Raw genomic sequence first — 15,254 nt, 5'->3', positions numbered from 1 at the left:
GGGGAGAAAACGACACTATATATTTGAAAAGAAAAATGTATGTATCTTGATCAATGTGGTATATAGTTTGAAAAATAAAAAAAATTTAAAAACTGATATAAAAATATGAAGATGAGGAAACTAGTTTTGATATATGTGTAATGAATAAAGCCAGTATGAATAGGATAAGGATAGATAATAGAATGTAGGAAGTAAAGTTAGTTTGGATAAGATAAGGGTCTTCTAGTCCTTAGACAGAATTAGCAAGTTCTGCATATAAGAAGGTTGTAGCCCTGAGAGGTGTGAATTAGAACAAAGGCAGGTTTGTGAATAAGGACAATGACATGATGAGACACCCACAGGATACCCCCTGGTCCTCCAAGTTCACAGAAACAGCACATAGGCAGACAGGATTGCCTAATGCCAAACTCATCCAGGAGGCAGAAGAATGTAAAGGGGGTGGGGTACTTCTATACTGAAATAAACTGTATAAAAGTTGGGTGAACCCCAGTGTGTGTGTGTATTCCCAGGGTAAGGGGAAGCACCCAACTTTGCATTGTTGTATAATAAATGTTCTTTGTCCTCAATTTTTGTCTCGAGCAAATTCTGTGAAGGTACTTCTGTTTCTCGTAGAAAGGAGAAGAAAGTAGGGGTGGTATGATGACCCGTTCACAAAGTACTAGATTACCACCTCAATTGACAAGAGCGGGAGGAGACTTTTATTCAAAACAGTGTGAGACCCTCTAGGAGGGAAGGGCAGAACCCTTTGATTCATTTCCCAGAGAGCAGGAATTTAGACATTATAAATGAGAGGATAGGCCAGAAATTAACTGGATGAGACCTTTACGGGAAGTTCCCATGGGAGGGGGTCTCGATTTTGTAAATGTGCCCCTGACTAGAACAGAGGTGCGTAATTTTAAGAGAGAATGCCCAATAAACAGAAAGGAAAGGCTAAGATGATGCACGCAGTCAAGGAAGTCGTGGAGGGACAGCAAGGAAAGGGTAGGGGCTGTGTGCCAGCTCCTGGACATTGGGAGGAGCTCCGGGAGTGGGAGAGTAGAGACCAGAGCAGGGGCAAGGGTAGAGGGAAATTCCGGGGACGACGACCATTCCCAGGACCTCGTGGTAATCCTGGTAGGAATTGGGAAACAGGAGCATTAGTTTGCTACAAGATGTAAAAAGGAGGGACATTTTAAGAGAGAATGCCCAATACACACTGTGGGACTGCACGGAGAACCATTGGTAAATTTAAGCATAGGACCCCACAGTGACAAGATGACCTTTTTAGTAGGTTCTGGGGCAGCCCGGTCTAGTATTTTACAACCACCCGAGGGTGTTAAGATAGAGGGGACAGTGATGATTTCGGGAGTAGGAGGAAGAGATTTTACGGTCCCTGTATTAAGGGATGTAAGAATACAAATGGGAGAGATGATAGTAATGGAGGACATTCTACTAGTTCCCCAAGCTGGAGTTTGTTTGTTAGGACGAGATTTACAGGACTAATTGGCTATCGGCACCAGACCACAGGAATCAGGTATCGGGGTTCAATTGTATGTATTAACCGAGGAGAATCGGGAACTAATAAATCCTGGAGTATGGGTAAAAAGAAGGAATAGAGGAGTGTTAGATATTCCTCCCCTGCAAGTTACTTTAAAAGATCCTGAGCAAGTAATTAGACGAAAGCAGTATCCAATTCCGATGGCTGGCCAAAAGGGGCTGCAGCCAGTAATTGACTAGTTGGTGAAAGATGGTATACTCGAACCTTGTATGTCACCTTTTAATACCCCTACCCCTGAGGCGAACGACCAGTACATATCCAAATATTTAAAGGGACTTTCTGCCTCTCTAAACGAATTAAAACGGAAGGGTTTATTAGCTCAAAACCCATCCCTGGAGCATCCTATTAATTTTATTATATCTGGTGATTGGGTATATGTAAAAGCATGGCAAGATCACCAACTAAAACCTGTCTAGGACGGCCCCTATTGTGTACTTTTGATTACAGACACTGCAGTGCGAACGAAAGAAAAGGGATGGACTCACACAGAACGAATTAAACAAGCTGCTGATCCACGGACTAAAGACATTGATAATCTACCCTCCACCTGGCGTGCAGTCCTTCATCCTTCTGATCTGAAAGTTACACTACGCCGGGAAAAAGTGCTGTAATGTTGTTTTTACCATTTGCTGTTTTGTTTACTTGTTGGTTCCCAATTTTTGGGAAATCACCAAATTGCTCACAATGTATTAAGTCCTCCTGGAATAGGGGCAGCAGAGGTGACAATTATTTACCTTTAGAATGCAGACAGGGCGCAGGTATAGTCATAGTGGGGTACCTTATTTAGTATGGGTTAATATAGGATCCCAACATGGACCAGGGGAACAGAATGGCCTTAGGGGAGTAGACTTGGTTTGTATTCTGGCCTCTACAGATAATAAAAAGGAATTTTAAAGAGATAGCACAAAGAAGATAGTGGGACAATGACAGACAGAATGTTAGTCAGGATTGTACATGTAGCAGAGATAGAGTGAATACATATGCTAATGTTCGCAGACAGGCTGCAACTCACAGGTTCAGTGATACTTATGCTCATGTTCGCAGACAAGCTGCAACTCAGAGGTTAAGTGACAAGAAAGACCCCTCCCCAACTTGGTCTCCTGTAAATCATCCTTTGGGTCACACAGACATTCGGAATGTTAAGAACCACCACTGTAAGGGGAGTTCCAGTTGTAAACGACGTAAGCTGCTCCAGAACACCACAGCTGCTTGGCATTTAAATCATTTAATCAGACTCCAGCCTTGGAGATCATCACCGAACAGACAGTGATGGCCCTGAATTTATGGGCTGAAGAAAGACGACAGATATGAGCCACAGTTCAACAAAACCGCCTGGCTCTCGATTACTCGTTGGCTGCTAAAGGCAGCGTTTGTGAAAGACTGGTTAATGACAATGCTCACAACGGTCAGGCGGTTAAAGACACTTCTTCAGGAGTTTGAAAATCTTCCCATGCCCAAGTTTACAAGTAATACATTCCAGTTGAGAATTCACGAAGTCTTAGAAGAATTAGCAAGTTCTGCATATAAGAAGGTTGTAGACCTGAGGGTCCTCCTCAGCGACAAGATCTCCATCCTCAACCGATGGTCAGAACACTTCCAATCTCTTTTCAGTACCAACCGCTCAGTCCAAGATTCCGCCCTGCTCCAGCTCCCTCAACAGCCCCTAAGGCTAGAGCTGGATGAGGTTCCCACCCTGGATGAGACATATAAGGCAATCGAACAACTGAAAAGTGGCAAAGCAGCAGGTATGGATGGAATCCCCCCAGAAGTCTGGAAGGCTGGCGGCAAAACTCTGCATGCCAAACTGCATGAGTTTTTCAAGCTTTGTTGGGACCAAGGTAAACTGCCTCAGGATCTTCGTGATGCCACCATCATCACCCTGTACAAAAACAAAGGCGAGAAATCAGACTGCTCAAACTACAGGGGAATCACGTTGCTCTCCATTGCAGGCAAAATCTTCGCTAGGATTCTACTAAATAGAATAATACCTAGTGTCGCTGAGAATATTCTCCCAGAATCACAGTGCGGCTTTCGCGCAAACAGAGGAACCACTGACATGGTCTTTGCCCTCAGACAGCTCCAAGAAAAGTGCAGAGAACAAAACAAAGGACTCTACATCACCTTTGTTGACCTCACCAAAGCCTTCGACACCGTGAGCAGGAAAGAGCTTTGGCAAATACTAGAGCGCATCGGATGTCCCCCAAAGTTCCTCAACATGATTATCCAACTGCACGAAAACCAACAAGGTCGGGTCAGATACAGCAATGAGCTCTCTGAACCCTTCTCCATTAACAATGGCGTGAAGCAAGGCTGTGTTCTCGCACCAACCCTCTTTTCAATCTTCTTCAGCATGATGCTGAACCAAGCCATGAAAGACCCCAACAATGAAGACGCTGTTTACATCCGGTACCGCACGGATGGCAGTCTCTTCAATCTGAGGCGCCTGCAAGCTCACACCAAGACACAAGAGAAACTTGTCCGTGAACTACTCTTTGCAGATGATGCCGCTTTAGTTGCCCATTCAGAGCCAGCTCTTCAGCGCTTGACGTCCTGCTTTGTGGAAACTGCCAAAATGTTTGGCCTGGAAGTCAGCCTGAAGAAAACTGAGGTCCTCCATCAGCCAGCTCCCCACCATGACTACCAGCCCCCCCACATCTCCATCGGGCACACAAAACTCAAAACGGTCAACCAGTTTACCTATCTCGGCTGCACCATTTCATCAGATGCAAGGATCGACAATGAGATAGACAACAGACTCGCCAAGGCAAATAGCGCCTTTGGAAGACTACACAAAAGAGTCTGGAAAAACAACCAACTGAAAAACCTCACAAAGATAAGCGTATACAGAGCCGTTGTCATACCCACACTCCTGTTCGGCTCCGAATCATGGGTCCTCTACCAGCACCACCTACGGCTCCTAGAACGCTTCCACCAGCGTTGTCTCCGCTCCATCCTCAACATCCATTGGAGCGCTCACACCCCTAACGTCGAGGTACTCGAGATGGCAGAGGTCGACAGCATCGAGTCCACGCTGCTGAAGATCCAGCTGCGCTGGATGGGTCACGTCTCCAGAATGGAGGACCATCGCCTTCCCAAGATCGTATTATATGGCGAGCTCTCCACTGGCCACCGTGACAGAGGTGCACCAAAGAAAAGGTACAAGGACTGCCTAAAGAAATCTCTTGGTGCCTGCCACATTGACCACCGCCAGTGGGCTGATAACGCCTCAAACCGTGCATCTTGGCGCCTCACAGTTTGGCGGGCAGCAGCCTCCTTTGAAGAAGACCGCAGAGCCCACCTCTCTGACAAAAGGCAAAGGAGGAAAAACCCAACACCCAACCCCAACCAACCAATTTTCCCTTGCAACCGCTGCAATCGTGTCTGCCTGTCCCGCATCGGACTGGTCAGCCACAAACGAGCCTGCAGCTGACGTGGACTTTTTACCCCCTCCATAAATCTTCGTCCGCGAAGCCAAGCCAAAGAAAGAAGACCTGAGGGTTGAGAAGGTGTGAATAAGGACAATGATATGTTGGGACACCGACAGGATACCCCCTGGTCCTCCAAGTTCACAGAAACAGCACATAGGCAGACAGGATTGCCTAATGCCAAACTCATCCAGGAGGCAGAAGAATGTTAGGGGGGGGGGAGCCCCAGTGTATGTGTGTATTCCCAGGATAAGGGGAAGCACCCAACTTTGCATTGTTGTATAATAAATGTTCTTTGTTCTCAATTTTTGTCTCGAGCAAATTCTGTAAAGGTCCTTCTGTTTCTCACACTGACCTTGGACCTGAGGGGGTTCCAGAGATAGGGAGGGGTGTAGGGGACTGGAAGGGGTTCCAGAGACAGGGAGGGGTGTAGGGGATCGGAAGGGGTTCCAGAGACGGGGAAGGGTGTATGGGACTGGAGGGGGTTCCAGAGATGGGGAGGGGTGTAGGGGACAGGAGGGGTTTACAGAGATGAAGGGGGGGTGTAGGGGACTGGAAGGGGATACAGAGACAGGGAGGAATGTAGGGGACAGGAGGGGGTTCCAGAGACAGGGATGGGTGTAGGGGATCGGAGGGGGTTCCAGAGATGGTGAGGGGTGTCGGGGACTGGAGGGTGTTCCAGAGATGGGGAAGGTGTAGGGGGCAGGAGGGGGGGTTACAGACACAGGGGGGGTGTAGGGGGACCGGAGGGGTTTACAGAGATGGAGGGGGGTGTAGGGGACAGGAAAGGGTTACAGAGACAGAGAGGGGTGTAGGAGAGTGGAGGGGGTTAGAGACGGGGAGGTGTGTAGGGGAGCAGAGGGGATACAGAGACGGGGAGGGGAGTAAAGGACCAGAGGGGGTTACAGATACAGGGAGGGGTGTAGGGCAATGGAGGGGGTGGTTACAGAGACGGGGAGGGGTGTTGGTGTCCGGAGGGGGTTAGAGATGGGAAGGGAGAAAGAGGAGGGGAGGGAGGAGGAAAGGGAATAGGGAGGGATGAGGAGACGGAAAAGGTAAAGAGGGTGCAAGAATCAGAGGGGAGAAGGGGGAGAGGGAGGAATGACATAGAGAGAATGAGAGGGTGGGAAGGATTGAGGGACGAGGAGGAGCAGGGAGAGAAGTTAGAGGGAGAGACAGGAGAGCCGTTACCTGGGTGAGGGACTCGAACATTGGGATGAGAACGGAGGTGAGAAAGACGACCTGGCTCCCAGACTTGGAGACTTTCTCAGGATCCATGTGGGGAGAGACGGGTAAACCCTCCATCTTCTCCCGGACCGCCTGTGGGGGGGGGGTGAGCTGGTCAGGGGTTAGAGTGCTGGGTCTTTCCCCTTCACACACCCGACCCACTCCTACCTCACCACCCTCTCCCTCCTCGCCACCCCCGCCTCCCTCCTTGCTGTCCTCCGCTCCTCGCCACCCCCGCCTCCCTCCTTGCTGTCCTCCGCTCCTCGCCACCCCCACTTCCCTCCTCGCTGCCCCCTCCCTCCCTTCTCACCACACCATCCCTCCTTGCCGCCCCCTCCCTCCTTCCTTACCCCCTCCCTCACTCCTCGCCCCAGGCAGGGATTTGTGATGAATCCCCATTGTAACTGATCTCACCTGCATGAAGTATTCTTGGAGAAGGAAGTCAAGCCAAGGCTCAGAAATCTGGGGGGGACGGACCTCGTTCGAGGTATCACAGCATTTAATCAGAACCTGCTCCAGCTGTGGGGAGAGGGTGTCAGGGTCACATCGCCACTCAATGTGCAAACATCAGCTTATCCACAACTTGTTACCGCTCTCCCCTGGCCACGGCATTTATTACAGTTTCATCTCAATTCAATTCAGATTCAAAAACTCATCAATGTCATTCATTGCACTCACCCCCTACCCCCTCTGTAACCCCCTCTGGTCCTCTCCACCCCTCCCCATCTCTGTGACCCCCTCCGGTCCCTTACCCCCCCCCCACACTCCAGACCCCTACCCTCTCCCTGTCTCTATAAGCCCCTCTGGTCCCCTTCCCCCCTCCCTGTCTCTGTAACCCCCTCCACTCCCCTGGGGTCTGAAGTGTGATATGTATGTTCGGGTCACCCACCAATCGGAGATGCTTGAGGTTCTGGAAGTCGAAGATCTCCACACACTGGCTGAACGAAGCCATGATCTGCACGTGCCTTGCCATATCTGTGGCCAAGATCAGCTCCATCACCCCCTGCAGGGAGCAGAGAGTCAGGGTCTATGCGCACTCGCAAACAGAGCCACACCTTTACACACCCAAACACAAACAAAACACACTCACCCTCTCATTCACTCACACTGTGGACGGTGGGTAGGGTCAGAGGGACCTCGGGGTACGAGGGAAAATGATGGGGAGTGTGGAATGACAGAGGAACCTTGGGTTTCGAGGGTGGGATACACCATGTGAACGATGGGGACTGTAGGGAGACCTCGAGGTACAAGGTCGAAGTATACAACCTTGGGGAGTGTGGAGGGACAGGGGTGTGTGAACCTGAACTTGTCCAACATGTCCCCACCACTTTCTCACCGTCCCCAGCACACCTTCTGGATCTCATCCGAGGCTCCAGGCTCCATGGCAGACAAGATGTTGGTCTCATCCCGAGAGAGGAGTTCCAGGGTCACAGCACAGTGGTGCCTCTCCAGCGGAGAGTGGTTTCCGTAGCGCAGAGCAAGGTCAGTCCGAGCGTTCACCTGATACCTGTGTAGGGAGTAAGAGACCCTTCCCTCAGCTCCAGCCCCCAACGAGAGAGTAGCAGCAACGATTCCCACCCTCTCCCCCCAGGTGACACCTCCCTGCCCATCCCCTCCACTGACCACAAATGATTTATGTCTCTACTAGGCCTCCGGAATTGGAATCTACGCTGTCATCACCCTGGGACCAGTCCCCTACACCCCTCCCTGTCTCTGTAACCCCCTCCATCTTTTACACCCATTCCCCTCTCTTTCAACCTTCCCCTCTCTGAATCTTCCCCCCTATATAAACTTTTCCCCCCTCACAACCTTCCCTTCCCTCGCAACCTTCCCCCTTCCCTCGCAACCTTCCCCCTTCCCTCGCAACCTTCCCCCTTCCCTCGCAACCTTCCCCCTTCCCTCGCAACCTTCCCCCTTCCCTCGCAACCTTCCCCCTTCCCTCGCAACCTTCCCCCTTCCCTCGCAACCTTCCCCCTTCCCTCGCAACCTTCCCCCTTCCCTCGCAACCTTCCCCCTTCCCTCGCAACCTTCCCCCTTCCCTCGCAACCTTCCCCCTTCCCTCGCAACCTTCCCCCTTCCCTCGCAACCTTCCCCCTTCCCTCGCAACCTTCCCCCTTCCCTCGCAACCTTCCCCCTTCCCTCGCAACCTTCCCCCTTCCCTCGCAACCTTCCCCTTCCCTCGCAACCTTCCCCCTTCCCTCGCAACCTTCCCCCTTCCCTCTCAACCTTCCCCCTTCCCTCTCAACCTTCCCCCTTCCCTCTCAACCTTCCCCTTTCCCTCTCAACCTTCCCCCTTCCCTCTCAACCTTATCCATTCATGGACCCATCCAAACGGATTAACCGCTCCCCCCTCTCTCACCCCCTCGTCCCACAGACCGACATCCCCTCCCCTCCACTTAAACCCTCCAGTTACAGACTCCCCGACCCTGGGGGGAGGAGACTGTGACCGTCCACCTTTTCCCCACCCCTCATTGTTTTGTTTTATAAACCTCCATCAGGATCCCCCACCCCACTCATCCTCCGATGCTCCAGGGAGAAAAGCCCCAGCCTCTCTCTATAACCTAAGCCCACCCCTCCCCCGGGAACATCCCGGTGAATCTTTTCTGGCCCCCTTTCTCAGCTCAATGATGACCGTCCGACAGCCGGGCGACTGGATCTGCCCGCGATCCCAGAGGGTGGTCTCACTCACGTCTGATGGACCTCATGCTTACGTGTTGTCCAGTCCCGGATGGTCAAGATCATGACACACGGCGGCAATCATCAGGATCAGGTTCTCGGTGGGACTCAGATGGTCCTGTAGTGCAGAGATAGGACGAGATGGTAACTCTGCCTCAGGACAAGGGCTGGCACATTACTGTGAGCCCCCTCCTCCCTCCACACCTCAGAGTTGAAAGGCGGGGGGGGAGTAAGTGCTGTGGGAAGGAGCGGTGGGAAGGAAGGAGGGGTGGCGAGGATGGTGGGGGTGGTGAGGAGGGCGATGGTGGCGAGGAGGGCGATGGCGGCGAGGAGGGCGATGGCGGCGAGGAGGGCGATGGCGGCGAGGAGGGAGGGCAAGGAGAGGAGGGAGGGCAAGGAAAGGAGGGCAAGGAGAGACGGGCGCTCCTGGAATAACAGAGATTTTCGCTGGGCTGGTAAGGTTGAGGGGCCGAACAGTCTCCTGCAGGCCCACCATCACTGACCTGCAGCCTGCAGAGATGGATCATGCCATGCATCATCTGGGTGACACAGAAGGAGTGACGCCAGTTATGGAATGGGTTGTCCCGATAGTTCCCCTGGACACTCAGCTGTGGGTTGGAGGGACATGGAAGTAAGGGCGCCTTTCAATCCATCCCCTTCCTGCTGGTCGCCCTGACCCAACCCAGACTAAATCAATCCCTTACCCCATATCTGTTCACCAGCTCCCCTACACCCCTCCCCGTCTCTGTAACCCCCTCCGGTACCCAACACTCCTCCCTGTCTCTGTAACCCCCTCCTGTCCCCTTACACCCCTCCCTGTCTCCGTAACCCCCTCTGGTCCCCTACACATCTCCCTGTCTCTGTACCCTCCTCTGGACCCCTACACCCCTCACAATCTCTGTAACCCCCCTCTGGAACCATACACCCCTCCCTGTCTCTGTAGCCCCCTCTGGTCCTCTACACCCCTCCCCATTTCTGTAACCTCCTCCAGTTCCCCACACCCCTCCATGTATTGCAGGGTGAGGGATCAGAGTTTTAGGAAGGGGTGCTGGATGGGGAGAAGGCAGGGGTCCCGGAGAGGAGGGGAGGTACGCAGACCTACCAGCCAGCGCTTCAGTGTGACACCATCGATGCTGAACTCATGGACCAGTCCCAGATCATGGAACATGTACTCGATGCAACTCAGCATCTGTGGAGAAGTCCCAACAAAGGGTCAGGCTGTTGGTTCGACCCCCCACACACTTCCCTCCCTGACCCCCTTCCCTGACCTGCTGACTTTCCCTCTACCCCCCCCCCAAATCTGCTCACCCTGACCTCCGAAGGGGGAAGATCTCCCGAGGTGGTGGTGGGGCAGATTGAACCAGACCTTAGCCCAGGAAGAAGCAGGAGAAAGACGGGGTTCAAGGGAGGAGGGGAGAGGGAGGGGGAGGGAGAGAGGGGGAGAGATGGGGAAGAGAATGAGAGAAAAAGGAAGAGGGGGAGTGGGAGAACGATAAAGAATGAGGGGGGAAATGAAATGAGAGAGAAAAATGGGGAGAAAGAGGAATAGAAGAGAGAGAGAGTGAAAATAGAGTGAGTTCAAGGGTCGTCCAATCAGATTCAGTGGTTGTCAACTGGCCAATGAGGGTAGACCACCCCCAAGGGGTCATCCAATTAGGATTAGCCACAGGGATTTGGAGGGGGAGGGGGGAAACAGGATTGGACCCTCAGGATTTGGGCTCCTGGGGACGATGGGGTGGTTGACCTCTGACCCTTCATCTCACACTCCCCATGGAGTCTTGCTGTGCCCACGACCGTTACCTCGTTGGGCGCCCACTGCCAGAGGTTGAAGGTCGGTCTCTTCAGGGCTTTGATGGTCTCTAGAGAGAGGGTGTACTGGAGTAAGGCCAGGGGTGGGGTGGGGGTGTGGGGGAGGAAACAAAAGAGGTTAGCGCAAGAGGAGCACCCCCTCTCCGTTTCCTTGACTGATACACATCTTCCCCTCCCCTCTCCACCATCCGTGGGGACCGCTCCCTCCGTGACTCCCTCATCCACTCCTCCCTCTCCACCCACTTCACCCCCTCTTGGCACCTTTCCCTGCCTCCGGAGGAGAAGCTCGACTTGCCCCCTCACCCCCAGACAGGCCATGCTTCAAGTGGGAATCTGCAGGGGACGTCTACTCCATCTGTGGTCTCCTCTACATCAAACAGACCAAATGCTGAGCCCCTTCAGTCTGTCCGCATCAGTGCCAGGGACCTCCCAGTGGCTGACCCCTTCAATTCCGCGCCCCACTCCCCCACTGACATGTCTGTCCAAGGCCTCGAGCACAGTCAAACCAAGACCACCAGTAAATTGGAGGAACAACATCTCATCTCCCATCTGGGCCCTCTCCAACTGGACAGCAGCTTGTGCTAGCCCACTCCCCCATAGATGGAACCATAGAACATTACAACACCCTTAGGCCCTTCTGGTTTGTTCCGATCTATTTTTCTGCCTCATCCCACTGACCTGTACATAGTCCATACCCCTCCTGTCCATGGACCTGTCCAAATTCTTCTTAAATGTTAAAACTGAGCCTGTATTCACCACCTCAGCTTGTTCCACACCCCCATCCCTCTCTGTGTGAAGTTCCCCGTACTCCCTCTCCTCCGCATCCCTCCATCTCCTTTCCTCCAGCTCTCCACCCCCTTCCCTCCCCATTCACAGAGCCATTCCCTCCCCCACCCACGGTTGTACCCTTCCTCACTTATCCATTTATCACCTCCTGCCTGTGGGACGCACTACTCCCCCTACCCACACCATCTTGTTTGGGCGCCAGTCGGCATTTTGCCCACACCTTGATGTAGGGTGTAAGGGACCAGAGGGGGCTACAGAGATTGGGAGGGCAGTAGGCGACCGGAGGGGGTTACAAAGACAGGGAGGGGTGTCAGGTGGATTACAGGGAGGGGGGTCAGGGACCGGAGGGGGTCACAGAGACGGGTCGGGGACTAGAGGGAGGGTCACAGAGATGGGAAGGGGTGTAGGGGACCAGAGGGGGTTCCAGAGATGGGGAGGGGGTTGGGGACCGGAGGGGGGTGTTCCAGAGACAGAAAGGGGGGTTAAGGACCGGAGGGGGTCACAGAGACAGGGAGGGGGGGTCAGGGACCGGGGGGGTGGTTTACAGAGATGGGGAGGGGGGGTTGGAGAGACAGGGAGAGGGTTTGGGGACCAGAGGGGGGTCCCAGAAACAGGGAGGGGTGTCAGGGACTGGAGGGTGTTATAACGACAGGGAGGGGTGTAGGGGACTGGAGGGGAGGTGACAGAGATGGGGAGTGGGGTCGGGGACCTACCTTGGGATAGGAGGGAAGACCTCGTCGTGGGATTAGCCTCTTGCTCTCTGTGGGATGTGGAGAGACACACGTCCAATGGGAACTGAAAGATAGAGAGAGAGGAGGGTGAGGAAGAGGGGAGGGAGTGGAAGGAGAAAGAGGGTCAGTGAGATGGTGGTGAGAGAGAGTGAGTGGAAGGGGAAGAAGAACAGAGGGAGGCAAGGTGGGAAGAAAGAAAGGGAAGGGAGGAATGGAGAGAGAGAAAAAGGGGATAGAGAGAGGGAGGAAGAGATGGAGAGAGCATGAGAGGGAGGGAGGGCTAGAGAAGAGGAAGAGATGGAGAGAGCATGAGAGGGAGGGAGGGCTAGAGAAAAGGAAGGAAGAGAGCATGGGAGGGAAAGAGGGACAGAGGGAGAGAGGGGATAGAGGGAGTGAAAAAGAGAGAGAGAGAGAGAGAGAGAGAGAGAGAGATGCCTCTGTTGGATGTCGAGCCCCATAATTTCCTCCCCAGTGCTGGCCGTCCACCCTATCTATGCCTTTCAGAAATGTGTAGACCTCTATCAAGTCTCTTCTTGTCCCCCAGCTCTGCGAACCTTGCCTCAGGAGACCAGTTCTCCAATCTAGGCAACGTCCTGGTGAATCTCCTATGCCCCCTCTCCACAGCTCCCACATCCTTCCTGTAATGAGGTGACCAGAACTGAACACAATATTCCACGTGTGGTCTCACCAGAGCTGCAACATCACCTCATGACTCTTGAACTCAATCTTCCATCGAATGAAGATCAGTGTACCATAAGCCTTCTTAACTACCCTGTCTACCTAAACAGAAACCTTGAGAGATCAATGGATGGTTCTCCTACCTGTTGGCTAGCTCTTGCCGGAGCTTCTCGATGTCTCTCTGACACTTGTGGATCGCCCACCTCCTACTACTCTCAACTGGATCAAAGAAACAGGACAGAAAATCATGAGCACCATAGATGGCTGAACCATTCAAGAATCTCTGTCTTCTTTCTCCAGACTAAGGGAGTCTGCCACTATTGGGCTGAGGATTGAGTTGGCAGGGGAGAGATTCAGAAACGATCTGAGGGACGTCTTTAACATTTTGGGAGGTTAAACCAGGGCAGAACTTACTCAGAGGGCATTGCAGAACAGAGAGACCCTGGGGTACAGGGACATTGTTCACTGAGAGTGGGGACACAGGTAGACAGGGCAGTGACGTGTGTTGTGGAGCAGAAAGACCCCAGAGTACAAGGAGATCAATCCCTGAGAGTGGGGATACCGGTGGACAGGACGGGGAAGGGTGTTGTGGAACAGTGAGACCCCAGGGTACAGGGACATCGATCCTTGAGAGTGAGGATATAGGTGGACAGGGGGGTGACGGGTGTTGTGGAGCAGAGAGAACCTGGGGTACAGATACATTGTTCCCTGAGAGTGGGGACACAAGTAGACAGGGCAGTGACGGGTGTTGTGGAACAGAGCCCCTGGGGAAGGGCAGAGGTGGCGATGGGGTTGGGAGGTGATGGGTAGGTCCTGTGAGAGTATCTCACCTTCAATCCGTCGCTCCAGTCCACTTAACTTGCTCCGGATTTCCCTCTCAATCTCTTCCATCTTCAGGTGCCTGGCAGAATGTTCCAGAAATATCCCAGATGGAAGGAGTGGGGGGGGGGGGTGGGGGGGTGGGGGGTGGGGGGTGCAGAAAATGTGAGAAAGCTCATCTCTCTGGTTGTGGAAGGGAATATCTTTCTTACCCCCATCCACCCATCCCTTCCACCATACCAACTCTCAGCCCCCTCTCCCCTCTCCATCCCTTCCTCACCTCCCCCCCCTCACACACCCAACTCTTCACCCTTGCACTACTCTACATCCCTTTCTCCTCCTCACCCCCATCTTGACCCCCTGTCCCCCTCCACCCCTTCCGTTCCCCCCACCCCACTACCCCCTGCCCCCCTTCTTCCCCAACCTGCTCACTACCCACTGCAACAGTGTCCTGCCATTCCCCAGTCTCTGTACCTGGAAAGTTGGAGGCCAATATCCACACAGATTCTCTGCACCAGGGCCTGTCTCTCTGTGGGTGAAGGAAAGGAGGAGTGGGGACTAATGTCAGATAGGGAGATGGAAACCGTCCACAGTGCCCCCGATGTGGGATATGGAGACAGGGATCTGTGCTCGGTGCTCCCAATGTGGTCTGACACAGGGTTACAGAGAGGAAAGGGAATTGATGGGATTAAGGTGCGAAAGGGGAGTTGGGGGGAGAGGGAGTTATGGAGTGGAGAGGGGTTTGGAGAGGGGAGAAGGAGGGTTAGGTGGAGAGGTGGATGGGTGAAGTAAGAGTTAGGGGCCAGTCTGGTTGTTGGGGAGAGGGGTTAGCACAGGGCTAGGAGGTGTGGGAGTTAGGAGGGCGTGGGGTATGAGGGAGTTAGTGGGAGAGATCTGAGGGGGAGAGGGTTTAGGGAGGAGAGGGGGTTTGTGAGGGAAGGGTGAGAGGGAGGAAGGGGAGGGGAGTGAGGGGTTAGGAAGGGGGAGGGGCGAGAGGGAGGGTGAGCAGGGAGGAGGATAGGGAAGGGGTTTACTGAGGGAGGGGGACTGAGGGAGAGGGAGGGGTGTGAAGAGATATGAGGGAGGGGAAGGATGTGAGTGGGAGAGGAATGAGGGAGGGAGTGAGGGAGGGGGAGGAATTAGTGAGGACAAGGGGTAGGGAGGGTGTGGGAGGGATGTGAGAGAGGGGGAGGGATGTGAGGGAGGGGGGTTACTGAGTGGCAGGGGTGAGGGAGGGGGGAGTGTGTTGGGTGCAGGGAGGGGGCCGTATGAGATGGGGAGTTCTTGGGGAGAGGAACGATGTGGAAGATGAGAGCCGGCGGATTTACCTGACGGTTTTGGTGATGTGACAATGACTTCGTACGCAGATCTACCAATACAAACTTTGCAGAATTAGTCTCCTTCTCCACCCCCTCCACATTAACCCATTAACCCCTCCCTCAAGCCGCACCCTCAACAACCCCACCCAAACCTAATGGGCCCTCTCCCCATCACCCACCCTCTCCACGGACTTTTGGTGTGGACTGTTCTGCCCCTCTATCCCCATTCTGGCCCAGTCCTCCTCCC

At 53.6% G+C, this 15,254-nt stretch overlaps 1 protein-coding gene across 1 annotated transcript in view; it reads right to left on the bottom strand.

Moving 5' to 3' along the window:
- LOC138762868 (high affinity cGMP-specific 3',5'-cyclic phosphodiesterase 9A-like) overlaps window positions 1-15,053 on the bottom strand; it is a 36,605-nt gene extending 21,552 nt beyond the window's left edge. Inside the window, exons 1-13 of the mRNA XM_069936384.1 lie at window positions 15,017-15,053; window positions 14,163-14,217; window positions 13,700-13,770; window positions 13,013-13,088; window positions 12,174-12,255; window positions 10,666-10,740; window positions 9,968-10,054; window positions 9,369-9,473; window positions 8,901-8,983; window positions 7,540-7,696; window positions 7,079-7,192; window positions 6,604-6,708; window positions 6,154-6,282 (exon numbers count right to left, since the gene is read on the bottom strand). Coding sequence (XP_069792485.1) covers window positions 6,154-6,282; window positions 6,604-6,708; window positions 7,079-7,192; window positions 7,540-7,696; window positions 8,901-8,983; window positions 9,369-9,473; window positions 9,968-10,054; window positions 10,666-10,740; window positions 12,174-12,255; window positions 13,013-13,088; window positions 13,700-13,760 — 1,074 coding nt within the window. The 5' untranslated portion in view covers window positions 13,761-13,770; window positions 14,163-14,217; window positions 15,017-15,053. The remainder of the gene's footprint in view (window positions 1-6,153; window positions 6,283-6,603; window positions 6,709-7,078; window positions 7,193-7,539; window positions 7,697-8,900; window positions 8,984-9,368; window positions 9,474-9,967; window positions 10,055-10,665; window positions 10,741-12,173; window positions 12,256-13,012; window positions 13,089-13,699; window positions 13,771-14,162; window positions 14,218-15,016) is intronic.
- Between the last annotated feature and the right edge of the window lie 201 nt (window positions 15,054-15,254).

This window comes from Narcine bancroftii, chromosome 5 (assembly GCF_036971445.1).
Source record: "Narcine bancroftii isolate sNarBan1 chromosome 5, sNarBan1.hap1, whole genome shotgun sequence".
Lineage (NCBI taxonomy): Eukaryota > Metazoa > Chordata > Chondrichthyes > Torpediniformes > Narcinidae > Narcine > Narcine bancroftii.
The sequence above is the reverse complement of the archived record's forward strand: the minus strand, read 5'-3'. Positions and strand labels throughout refer to the sequence as shown.